This window comes from Medicago truncatula, chromosome 2 (assembly GCF_003473485.1).
Source record: "Medicago truncatula cultivar Jemalong A17 chromosome 2, MtrunA17r5.0-ANR, whole genome shotgun sequence".
Lineage (NCBI taxonomy): Eukaryota > Viridiplantae > Streptophyta > Magnoliopsida > Fabales > Fabaceae > Medicago > Medicago truncatula.
Window position 1 is genome coordinate 11,097,326 of NC_053043.1, and position 13,887 is coordinate 11,111,212.

The 13,887-nt window shown below is 33.0% G+C and overlaps 1 protein-coding gene across 1 annotated transcript; it reads left to right on the plus strand.

Moving 5' to 3' along the window:
* The first annotated feature begins 306 nt into the window (after positions 1-306).
* Positions 307-951, plus strand: LOC25486295 (pectinesterase inhibitor). Its single transcript, XM_013607544.2, has one exon. The coding sequence runs from the start codon at positions 307-309 to the stop codon at positions 949-951; it is 645 nt and encodes a 214-aa protein (XP_013462998.1).
* Positions 952-13,887: the final 12,936 nt, after the last annotated feature.

The window sequence follows — 13,887 nt, forward strand, 5'->3', positions numbered from 1 at the left end:
AGTTTTGCAATATTTCATTGTCTATTTCCTCTTGGAGGTTCTTGATTGCCATTGGTTATACCTAGTTTCATGAGTGGCAAATCCATATTATCAGGAACACCATCCACGTCAAATAGAATACAAATTATCATAGTAAAAAATATCTACTATCAAATAATGAAAAGCCAATAATAACTAGATATACATTCCTATATTTATCATTATCCATTATTTCATTGTATATATTTTGCTTGTCCTAGTTTCGAGCACTTTTCCATTTGTCTCTAATGCTCAAAATTTAACGCATCGTCCCAGAGAAGAGACAATATGAATTTCACATGTAAAAATGTTCTCTTCACTATAACCCTTGTCTCATTCCTTTTAATTGGCAATGCCACTGCTGAGTCTCACGATATACATGTCGTACATCACGATCTAAAACCTGATCTCTTGAATTTCTGCAAAAAAACCTCCAACCCTACCCTTTGTGAACAAACCGTTCAACCACACTTCCTCAAGAGTGTTCTTGATCCCATTGTGGCTCTTGGTTTCGAAGTTGATGCCACCCTTGTCCAAGCCCAAAAAGCTCTTGTTGTCATTGGGGAGTTACTTAAAAAACCAGGCATCTCAAAATCATTCAAGGATTCTCTTGACATATGCAACGATCAATACGGCATGATATTGGATTCTATAAAACTAACCAAAGAAGCAATCACTAAGCGCTGGTTCCATGAAGCCAGATCTCAGTTCAGTGCTGTTATATCATACCATTCAGCCTGCAAGGATTCATTTGAAGGGATAGAGAAAGAATACTCCTTACTCGCTCATGATTCTGATGCTTTGTTTCAGTTGGGAGGAAACTGCTTGGACACCATTGCTGACTTAGAAAATTCTGAAGCTCCTAAAAATGAAGTACCAATGACACCATCACCTCCTTCTTTATTCAGCAACGTAATTGGAACCCTACCATAATCTTTTTGAAGAAACTATATATGTTTCGATTTTACTAGTTGGTTTTCCTATACCTTGGACCATATATACATGAACTTGTAACTGTAATTATATGTTTTTATCTTGTCTAGTAATTGTACACTAATGATGTTATGCGTATAATATAAACATCTGATCATCATGTTTCATTGTCTTGTCAAGCGAAAACCAACAATTTTTTGAAAGTTAGTTTTATCATTTGTTGAGACGGTATGGAATTTTAACAACCCTTTGTTGAATCAATCCGTGTTCCGTTCCATTCTATTAAGAGTCCCACAAGGTGATGGTCTGAAAATGTGTTTATAAGTGGAGGCAATCCTCACCTCACAAGCCGATTTAGTGGGATTGTGTTAGGTCCAATCGCGATTTCTAAGACATTCTTAGAGCGATGTGTATTTTGTAGGAGGAATACTCCAGTTTTAGCGACAAACAACTTTTGCCATGTGATGTAGAATTAGTATCCTATAGTTTCCTAAGGGTAACTCCACAAGTATACATTCATCTAGTTTGGAATTTAGTTTATCTAATAAACCTTATAACCCCAAACTATCATCAAGTCAAACTAGGTATTTTACCTCCATATCTTATATGGTGTCTTTATGATCATTCTCAATTTAATTTTGAAAAATGTTTAATTAATTAACAATTAAATTCAGATTACAATACTTAAAATTTATTTAATTAACAATTAAATTAAATAATAATTAAGACAATTAAGGAAACATTACCATAAATAGAAAATTAAAAAAAGGTAGCCACTCTTATTTGCCAACAAATGACATACTCCCTCCGATCACATTTATAAACAAAAAAACACTTATTTAGGTTCATTGAATAGTTAATGTATCTATTCACATTTATAGGTCAGATACATTAGTTATCCAATGAAAATAAAAAGTTGTTTTTCCCTTATAAATGTGACCGTAGGGAGTAGTTGTTAAAAAACATAATTTGCTTTATTATATGGGTCCTGCTAACCGGTGCCCCCGGGCATACCATAAAAGGGAATTATTACCACAAAAGAAAACTGTTTTTGACTTTATTATATATTAATTACACAATTTCAATGCATTAACTACCATATAATTTCTTTTTTCATATCTTTAATCAGTGCTCCGAGGCACCAGTTAACATTTCCCTTTATTATATTGTATGATAAGACTATCTACAAATTTTTAAATGCATTCATTACTCTTTTCCCAACTATATCACTTAATAACACTAATAATTGTTTTGGAAGATGTGACTTTTGTAATAAAATCTAGAGTGAATCATCAACTTCGTCCCTGAATTTTCACGGGTCGGCCAACTTCGTCCCTCAATTATGCGAAATATCAATTTAATCCCTGAATTTGTTAAATGTCAATCAAGTTAGTCCTTCAGTTCAAACGGAGCGTTAACGGGGCTGACGTGGCCGTTAAACTCTCACATGTCAGACGCAACGTAGGCAGAGACTAATTTGGCCGATAATGACCTAAATTTTCAAGGACTAAGTTGATTGAATTTCAGGAAATAGCTCTTCTTCCCCAACGGCTCTCTTCCTTCTCCAACGGCTATTTCTTCCCCAAATATATAAAATTGGAACCCTAATTTTACAATGTGTAATCTACACTCCAAAATCTCCAAATTTTCTTCCAATAATTAAGGGTCACGTTCTTCCCCAAATCAAAAAATTGCAAACCCTAATTTTTTTTAATTGAATCTGAAAATCAAAATCTGCAAAATTCATTCCAGCAAAACTGTTGAAATTGAATCTAAAATGATGAGGGGTGGTCATATGGACAAAAAGAGCTATCAAAGTCAAGCTTCATCTTCATCCTCCATGTTTAATGGTGATGTGAGAGTGCTTGAATGTTGTGTGGGTTGATGAAGCTGAAGAACTAGGTTACTTTAAAAACAATGGAATTTGTGCTGCTAATGGAAGAAAGACAAGAATGATGGAGAAGGTTCAGTCCATGCTTAAGTGCTAAGGAAAGTGGCAATGAAGAGGTTTGGAGGGCAAGGTTGATGGAAAGTGAGCTTAGGGTGATTAAGTTTATGCTAGTTATAATCTGCTTGTTTGAGTTTTGCAACATGCTAATGTATATTTCTAAGGTTGTGTAGAGTTGTAATAATTTTACCATGAAAAGAGGTTGAAGATGAATGAAATGTTGCATATCTGTTATAATTTTACCATCAGATTAGTCCCTGAATTATTTGTATTACTATCAAATCGATCCCTGAATTATTTTAAAAACCATAAAAAAAAATCCCTAAATTATATTAACAGAAATCAAGTTGATCCTTGAGGCATAAATTTGCAGAACATAAACAAGGCAGTAGATACCAATCAAAATAGTAATAAGTCATAACTAAATGATAAAAACATGAAAACGAAAAATCATAAAAACGGAAAAAATATGGGCGAAAACGAACAGAGAAAAAGGAGAAGAAGATGAACGAAGTTACCTTCAAAACAGACGAAATCTTCCTTCAAAAATGCAATCTTGATCGCCGGAGAGGATGATGATCTTGGAGAAGTGAAAATGGAGGGAAGAAGAACAAACAGGGACTTAGTTGATGTGTTTTGTATGAAATATGAGGATGTATGGTAATGGCAAACATAGGGGTAAAAAAGTAATTGCAGAAAAATGAAGTTAAAAAAGTGAAAATTGAAATTTTCGTATTTTCCATCAATTTAGTCCCTGTACACGTGGCTTTCTTTTTCCCACGTGTACAAGCCAACACAGCACACTAACGGACCTTTTGGACGGAGGGACGGAATTGATGGACGTCAAACAAATTCAGGGACTATTTTGATATTTCGTTAAATTGGGGGACGAATTTGGCCGACCCTGAAAATTCAGGGACGAAATTGATGGTTCCCTCTAAAATCTATTATATTAAAGAGCCGACGAAGTATATATTTACATGTGGATGGCGCGGGTATCTATACTAGCTAAACATATACCAAGCAATTTCCATTTTGCTTATCACACAACACACGACAAGAGTAATCAGAAATCCAAAGTTACTTTTTTTCAAAGAAGAGTTAGATGAACGCGGATCTTATGTATCACATAACACATGTGGATGGCGCGGGTATCTATACTAGTTGAGTTGTAGTACTTATGCTTCAATTTGTTATATCTATATATTTGATGTATTATATCCTTATTGTAAATCTTATTTGTATTGGGTGTGTGATCCCAAGGTTTCAAGAGAAGTTATATATCTTGGTTTTAGAGACTCTTTTACAAAGAATTGTTTTGTTTGAAGAGTGCTCATTATTTGTAAATGTTACTAGCTTATCCTCCTTAAAAGCTGATCAGTAAAAATCTCAAGCGGATTTTTCTTGGGGACTAGACATAGGCCTTGATGTTTTAGGTCGAACTAAGATAAACTTCTTATGTCATTTTCTCTCATCCCTCTATCTCTTTTACTTCATTTGCTATTTATTTTAGGTCAACATATCTAGTTTTCATTTTTATTAAAAACAATTATAAGCACTTTATTTCTTTTGGTTAAAACTTTTTTCTAGTGCTAATTTAAATCGTTTTTTAAAGATCACAATTCACCCCCTCTTGTGTGTTTGAAGTCACTTGTTTAACAATGGCAAGTACGTGAAGGTTCTTGAACTTGAATTAAAGAATCGCTACTCTGATTTCATTATTTCTAAAGCCTCGGAAGAGCTCGTCACAACTTAACCGGTGAGATTGTAAAGCTCTCTTTACGGAGTCGACGTCATGAGGCCCTTACTGCAAAAAGTTATGTTATTTTAACCCATGACGACCTAAAATTTATGCTATTTTAACCCCTACAAACCTGAACTTTAGGTCGTCGCACCCTGAACCTAAGCTCAAGACCGACCCAACATTCTTGATGCATAAGAAAGCAATCACCTTGAAGGTTGCCTTAAATTTCACATAATTTTTCAAACACTGCTTTCTAATCTTAAAATATTTGAATGTTGTAGATACATGGAGAAACCAAAGAAAATCTTCATACACAATTTTCACATAACGATCATTGGAATGACAACAAACATGCACGACAATGGGAGCACATTTTACCACTCTTGCATGTTTCTCTTTCTTTTAACTAATAAGTTTCTCTCTCCCATGCTTTGATTTCAATCCGTATGATTTCTACTATTTTGTGCACCATGCCTATTCATCTCGTGCTATATAACACCTCTCTTTTTACATTATACTCACCTTGACATATCAATAATCCAAGTCCGTTTATTCCCCCACTGTGAGAGAGTGTAAATGGCAAATTTAGGTCTAGGTCGACACACAATTGTGACACCATGATCAAAAAAAAATATATATATTTTTTCTAAACATACGAAGGATAAATGTTATAATTAACACATCATTGAAATTATATTTGTAAATTGAGAGGAATTCTTCGACACTAGATATGGAATTGGCGATAATTTAAATTTGATTGTCAAGAAGAGTAGACAAAGTTGATGGGAGGACAAAAATAACAATAATAGGTTGCTTGTCATCTTCTTACTTTTAGGCACTACATATTTGACTCATAGCAAAGTAATTGTCCTATTTTGCATGTTAGTAAGTGAGAAGTTACTCTTTATAATGTGCCTATAAATTATAGTTTAGTTGTTAGTATAAAGGAGTGGATATACTTAGTCTACCTCTAAATTAAACATATTTAAGCTATCATATATAATTTAAGTATGGTTTCCACGTTTTACTATCGTATATGAAATTTGGTAATTATTGATCTCTTACATAAGAATAAAAATGAAAAATGGATTTCACCAAAACAAAACCCACCTCTTTCTTCTCATTGTTTATGTGTAATACAAGCATACAAATGAATGAAGGGAGAAAAATAATAGAATCCACAATAATGAACTCCCTCATTAAATTCCAAGTTCACCCTTGTGTTAACTCTATGGAGTACGCTTCACTCTATTCATAATGGCTGCCGCTATATCCAAACAATTAGTAGCAAGGTCAGAAACAATTTTAGCATCAGCAGCAAAGGGTGCAACAGGATAATCATTACTCTCAGCAAAAGTATCTACACAAGAGGTATGGTATGAAAGAATCCCGCTAAATTGAGCATTTACTTCTTGAGCATTGCGCACAGCGAGGGCCGCAACGGCATTGGTTATAGAATCAGGCATCATTTCATATTGTTGCTTGCAACAATCAAGTGATCCACTTACGTCTGCGTTGTTTGCATATTTAGGTATCAGAGATGTAATGATAGCTAACGTTTTATTGATTTGTACACTTGCTGCTTGAGTCTCAACCTCAAGGGCTTTGTATATGTTGAATTTAGGAGTGGTCAATGCTTTCGGTAATATTGTTTTGAAACATATACCTGCCCTCGATGGGTCTTCTAATTTTTTGCACATCGACCAAACACGAGCTTGGGGGGTGCGAACACGAATAGGTTTTTTGGTTGCAATAGCAATACCAATAGCATTTGTGGTGGATTCAAACAACATAGATATTGTCACAATGAGGAGAACAACGAGGTAGGTTTTGGTGAGAGTCATTTTTTTCACTCTTTTTTCTCCTCAATGGGAGAAGAGGAGATTAGGAGAATGAAAAAAAAGTGGGGTTTGAATGGGGACATGTGAAGGGGTATTTGAACTTTTCAATATGTGGGTTTGTGCGGGTTTTTAGGTTCAATATACCTAAGAATAGGATTTGAGGTGTAACTGGTTTTATTGTTTTTGTTAATTTTAGAATCTTATTATGGTTTTATGGTGGATATTATTTGATTTTAACAACTACTATTATGCCAATTTATTTATGGTGTTTTTATTACTTCCTTTCCTTTTGTTTTGGAATTTGATAAGAAAAAGAGAGAAACTCCTCAAATTTAGGTTGAAATAGCTAGAATAATTCAAACTATATTGTTTATGCCCCTCAGCTTTTTGTTTATAATATTTTCTTTGATTGAAGAGAAATAGAAAATGCCCATGTGTTGACAAATGTAATGTATTGATATGCAAGAAAAAGAAAAGATAATGAAAAGTTAGAATTTATACCAATATTTCAATCTCATTTATTGCTCCCTGGAACTTTCTATAAATTACTCTAAACAATCTATCAACTTCTCTCCTTGGTTTCAGTATTTGGGTGATGATCTGAGCTCTTTGGTTTCTTCTTGATTCAAGTTGTTCTGTTAAGAATTTAGTTGTTGCTTAGTGGAGAATTTGGGTTTCATTGAATTTGGTTGTTGCTTAGTGGAGAATTTGGTTGTTACTTTGTAATAATTAGAAATTATTTTTTTTCTTGACCAAAAAAAAGAAATTATTTTTTTTTGAACAAGCAAAAATTGAATATATTTATATATTAACCACAAAAAGTAATTCCTTTAGCACAAAATGTGCAAAACGAATTGCCTAAATACAAAGTATCAGTTACATAACCAACAAACAAACCATTAAGCGATGTTCAAACATTGAAACAGACTTGAACACCACCTATTTGTGCCAAACTTAAAGGCAGCCTTTTTGGATTTCATCCAGACTAAAGACAAATATTTAACTTTATCTATCAACTTAGGCATAGGAGTTACAACATTATTGAAAAGCCTATTATTGTGATCATTCCATAAGACCCACACGAACAATAGCCAAATAAGCTGAAGAAATGACCGCTTTGCTTTCCCACCATCTGCTAGATGCACGAATTGAAGAAAATAATCGGCTATAACATTAGTGTCGACGCTTATAATGCCCAACCAATGGCGCACTAGGGGCCAAAACGATGAATAAAAATTACAAGATAAAAACAAATGTTGCAAAGTTTCCACTAAACCGCGATCAACGCCACACATAGAAACTTCTGAAGAAATAACCCGTCTACGGACCAGGTTGGACTTAGTTGGCAACCTATCATGAAGCAACCTCCACGCAAAGAAAGAAACCTTCAACGGCACCTGATTATGTCAAATCAAAGATGATGCAGGATCCGCAATAGGAGTATCATGTGTAGTTAGCAGATGATAGGAACCGCGAACTGAGTACCCCTCAGAAGGGTCCGGTTAGGGCTGGAAATGAGTCGAGTCGAATCGAACTTGTCTGAGTTCGACTCAACTCATTAAGAATTTGTTCGGTTCGAACCTCGGATCGAGTTTGACACGAACTTTTTTTCCAACTCAAGTTCGGCTCGTTTAAAGTTCACGAACAGTTTGGTTCGACTCATTGAGTTCGATTCGTTTGTTCAAAGCACATAACTCTAGGTAAGGATATGAGTAGATTGACTTGAACCACGTAACTCAAAAGTCAAAGAATTAACTATTATTACACATGGTAATTAACACCGGTATGCAACCACCAAATCCAGTTTTTCCCTCTTATGTCATATGTTTATCTTATTATAGATAATCACATCATTTATTTTTCCTGCATGATCTGATGCATAACTATTTTAGTTTTGAAATCCTTAAAAACTACAACAACATTTTGCATGGCGTTGTCTATCAATTTTAAAGTAGCTCATTTTTATTCTATTATTGCTAAGTGTTTGTCTTAGTTTTTAAAGTATTATATATATAATCAATTATCTAATTGTGTAAAATCAATTATATATAAATTTAAAAATATTTTTAAGTGTTGTATATATATATATATCTCGTGAACCAAACGAGTCGAACTACATATAGCTCAAGTTCAGCTCAATTAGTTGACGAACTTAATTTTTAGTTCAAGTTCGGCTCATTTGGTTCATGAACCAAGTTCGACGAATCAATTATCGAATTGAATTACGAACTCTAATTGAGTTGGTTCGGTTCATTGCCAGCCCTAGGTCCGGTAGCCAAACCCACCTGTCTGAAACATTAGCATACAAAGAAACATCACGCAATAAAGTCCTACACTCCTCTAACTCCTCTTCCTCCCACACCGATAGTCTCCTCCTCCACTTCCACGCCTCCCCTCCCTGCTCAAAACCAAGAGAAAACAAATTCGCCATTGTAATGAATTTGTTCTCGGAAAGAGCAAACAGCTGAGGATACCTCACAAACAAAGCAGCCGACCCTAACCACTTATCAAACCAAAATAGAGTATCGAAACCATGCCCCAACTTCTTCGACACAGACTCCCCAAACCAGCCTCCACCAACAACACCGCCCTCATCCCTAATCCTCGCCACCTCTCTCCACCAAGAAGAACAACTCTGGCCCCCATCCTCCAACCTTCCACCTACTTCGCCGTAACGGGCGACTAAAACTCGGTACCACAAACCACTCCTATCAACAAGCATCCTCCAACACCACTTTCCTAACAAAGCCTGATTAAACTCCTTCAACTGTCTCACCCCTAAACCTCCAAGCTCCTTATGGAGGCACACGTTATGCCACCCTATCCAAGATATTTTCCTATGATCCTCACTCCCATCCCAAAAAAATTTATTAAAAAAAGATTCATTGGAAATTAGAAAATTTTTATGGTATCTTTGAACTTTTCTTTCGATACAAACATAATCACGCATGCGTGTTTTCAATGTTAACAACGTGTATTCCTTTGCAAAACGAGGTATTCTTCCATCGTCAAAAGACCAAATCAATAATGTTTGGACACACACATAAAAAGATTCTCCTTAAAATATTCAATCATCTTTTTTTATCAATTTCCTCCTTATTATTAAAACAATATTTTTTGGTCATGTGACCATATTATAATTTTTTCTTGCAAAACCGCCCTCACCGTTTGTGTTCCTATCCTCCCATCCCAATCCTCAATTCTCATCAATGCTAGGTGTGATTGAGACAAGGAATGGAATTGGAACTCAAAATTAAAAGGGCTTTATGTATCTCCATTCTCCATGTAATCGTCACTTTCTCTTCCTCTTTTTTCTCTTACTTGCTTTGTTGCATCTTCCTGTGTTTTCTTCAGCAGTTGTGGTATTACAGTGTTAGTTTTGGTGATCATATTTTGTGGGGCTCTAAAAAATTTTGGCTCCTTTTCTTTTGTTTGTATTGTTGTACGCTCCTGCAGAAAAATGTACAGATACAACTTGATGCATGATTGAGGTCTGTTCTACACCTTTTAATCACTTTAATTTAAACTATATATTGAAATTTTGTTTTTCTGTGTGGCTTTTCCTTTACTTTTCTCTCTTTTTGTCAACTCCAGGAAATCAAGAAAGACCCCTTTACAACAAAGGAGTTGATATATTTCATCAAATGTATAAGTTTATGGTATGCAATATTTTCTCTTAAGGGTTTTGCTTTTTTATTCATAATTTCTTAAATTATCTGTCTTCTTTGAGTGTGTGATGATTTCAACTCCATCTTAATCTGCTTTTTGTTTATCTATGAATTATATGTAAAGTTGAGAAATTGGTATGCTATATATTTTAATTAGCTTATTTTGCTGGTTTTAGTCTTAAATAATGTTTCTAGGGTTTGATACTTATATTTGCTGGTTGATTACTCATTATAAATTCAAAAATGCTAAATATAGCGAAGGGAATGATCCCGAATGTAAAACCTCCCTCGTTTTGCAATGCTATCCCGTTGTAAAACCATTGTATTTGTAATTCTAACTTATAAGTTATGCCCCTCAGGTTTTTTCTTCATTTCAAAGCTGTCGTTTTATGCTTTTCATATATCAAACAAACATTGTTTTGTTTTTATATAATTTTAATTCTAATTAAAGAGATCTTCCTTATGAGAAATACTTGTATAGTCACAAACTCAAATAAATTATGTTTAGGCACACTAACATGGTTCCACAAAATTTAAAGAGAAAAGAACTAAATAGTATTAAATGATGTGACTAAATTACTTTTCTTTTAAAAAAAAATCCATTGTATGTGTGCCCAAATATTTTTATTTGGATTTGTGACTATGGAAGACTTGCTCCATCGTTAGTACTCTTCATTCCATTTTATGTCATTCTAACAAATACTTATACTTAAAAATGTACTAATTAAAGTGTCAGTATTACTTCCTCCGATCCTATATATAAGAAACATTTGACTTTTTTGATTCATTACATAAATGATGTATTTGGTCTATATTCTATATCAGATACATCAATTACTCAATGAATCTAAAAAGTTAATTTTTTCTTATAAATAGAACTGGAGTGGGTATTTTTTATATTTGAAAAGTTTACATTCAATGAGGGTACTTTGCAAAAGTACTTATTCCTACTTCCTTCGATCACATTTATAGACAAAAAATAATATTTTAGGTTCATTGAATGACTAATGTATTTGATAAATATATAGATCGGATACATTAAATATTCAATGATCTAAAAAGCTGTTTTTTACTTAAAAATATGATCGAAAAGAGAATTTAAGACAGTAATGACTTAACCCATTTTCTCTCTCCAACCATCATGCATTCAAAATGATACACTTCTATCACTTTACTAGCAATGCGTACTCTATTTTTTTCGATAATTAATTAAGGATAAACACTAAACAAGATCACGTCAAGTACAAAGATCCGCAAACAAAAACAAAAGAGACAACAGTTCAGTGCAAAGATCAACACCAAACAAGATAGGTTCCTAATCAAAATCGTCTACTCATATTAATGTCTGCAATGTACCCATAAGTTTGGAGATGAATGAATGATGAGTAGTTGCTTAATGAAATTGGTCAAACCAAGGAATACGTGGTACTCCCTCTGTCACATATTATAAGAAAAGAAAAAAAAAAATTACACTCTTTAAGAAAATTAAAATATAATACTAGTTTGTAACATAGTTTCTTGTCTTATCTTTAAAATAAGTTTTATAGAAAGATATAAAAACAATTTTTATTGGTTATTGAGAAAATGAAAGAGAGAGCAAATTGAATGCACTTTGCATTTAATTTTCTTTTGGAAATGACAATTTTTTAAAACAACATAATTAAATATGATAAAAGTTGATCTTTTTTACTTATAATTTGAGTCAAAGAAATGAGTTTTTTTACTTATAATTTAGGACGGATGAAGTAATTATTATGAAGGGATAAAATTAGACAAATAGTGTAAAATTTTATTGATATCACAAAACAACCTATAATTTACAACAATTTTTTTTGTCATGGAAATATTATTTATTAATTTCATAACCTCAATCTCAACTGTCCAATCTTAATTATTCCACCTCAGTTATGCGTGGGTGGATGCGGTACGATAGAAGATGCAAAACACATTCCTTTCTTGTTTGGAAAGTTTTGGTATGGTATTTCTCACTGGCTTGGTTATAACATAGTGTTCCCTGAAAACGTGTCAGATCATTTATATCAATTTGGCACCTTTAGCGGTTTTTCAAACAACAAACACTCAGCTCTTAACCTTATTTGGCTATCATGTGTGTGGGTGATTTGACTTGAAAGGAATGCTCGGATCTTTCACCAAAAAGAAGCTTCTTTTAATCAATTGCTAGATAAAGTCAAGCTTCAATCTTACTGGTGGCTGAAGGCAAATCGTCCTAATTTTGTTTTCTCCTACCATTCATGGTGGTTGAATCATTTACCTTGCTTGGGAATATTTTTGTAACAGGGCAGCATTCTTTTTTTTTTTTTTTTTTTGAGCTTGTTTTGGCTCCAACTCTTTGTTATTTCTTGTATTTGACTCTTTCAGCTGGGGTTTTGGCACTCCTTATGCTGAAATCTCCAGACTTTCAATAATATCATTCATTTTAGCTTCTTAAAAAAAAAAAATTATTCCACCTTTAACTAATTAAACTCTTCAATTTCATTCAAAAAAAAAGAATTTTTCCCCGTGCCCTATACACACTAGTAATTTGTAATCTTAGACATCAATCAATGTTGAAAGGCAAAGTTAGCTGCCAAATTTATAAGATAAAACAAAGACCGACAAAAACCCACTATCCTAAAATATTTTTATTATATTGTTAAAAATCCTTTTCCAAAATCATACCCAACCTAAAAAACCAATTATTTTAGTTAATCAATTCAGAGAAGGAGATTGATAATAAGTCTAGTTCAAGTGAATTTGATACTATTTTATCACGATCATATACACATGCATGTGATGGTGTATCAAGTTTTTAGCTCAATTGTCAGGGACTAATTGTTGATATCGATTTATTTTTCTATCCCGGTTACACTAATTTTTTCCTTTCTTTTTAGTTTTTTGTTTTGAAGATCATTTTCTTAATTAGGGGGAAATTATGACCCCAATGAGTCCGATTAGGTCGTGGGTTCAGAATAATTTTTCCTTACATTGTCGCACACTAATTTATTACCTTGACTCTATTAAACAAGTATTATAATATAAAATATTATTGAATCAATTTTTTTAATATAATTTAATTAGAAACTTAATCCTCTTGACACATGCATGCACGCGTGCTCAAGTATGAAAAATAATCAAATTTACACTTATATTAAGAATGCTAGCTCTCGTACATATTAAAAAAAAAAAAAAAAAACTTTTTATAGATAGATAAAATAGCAATAGTCATAAGAAACTCACACATACAAGTGTAGAAGTTGAGGTTCAAACTTCAGTTATAATATTTGATTTAACAATTTTGGCAATTTGATCGGTTGATCTTGAACTTGTGAACATATAAAAACGATTTGTAGTTAACCGTTTTTAATTTTCTTAATGTAATAAAAAAAATAACCACTTTAAATTTTCTTAATGTAATAAAAAAATTCCCCAAACTACCTTTGTCGATTTCATTTCCTATGTCAGCATGAATTATGTAATAAAAAAAATCCGAGTCTACATGAATTATGTTTCTTAGAAAAATGATTATTTTTACTTATATTCGAGTAGAAAGCTAGAATATGAATAGTGAATTAAAACCAAGGTCGGTCCAACAAATTAAGAAGCTTAAAGCAAAAATTTTAATGTGGTCTTTAAAAATATATTTTTTTAACCTACTATTTTATATAAAATCAATTTTGTGGAGACCAAAATTTGAATTCATGATCAAGAGTAATTGAGGTATTTTTGGAAATCAAT

Excerpts from the sequence above, each read along its gene's own strand:
- LOC25486295 (XM_013607544.2), top strand. The coding sequence starts at position 307 with ATGAATTTCACATGTAAAAATGTTCTCTTCACTATAACCCTTGTCTCA.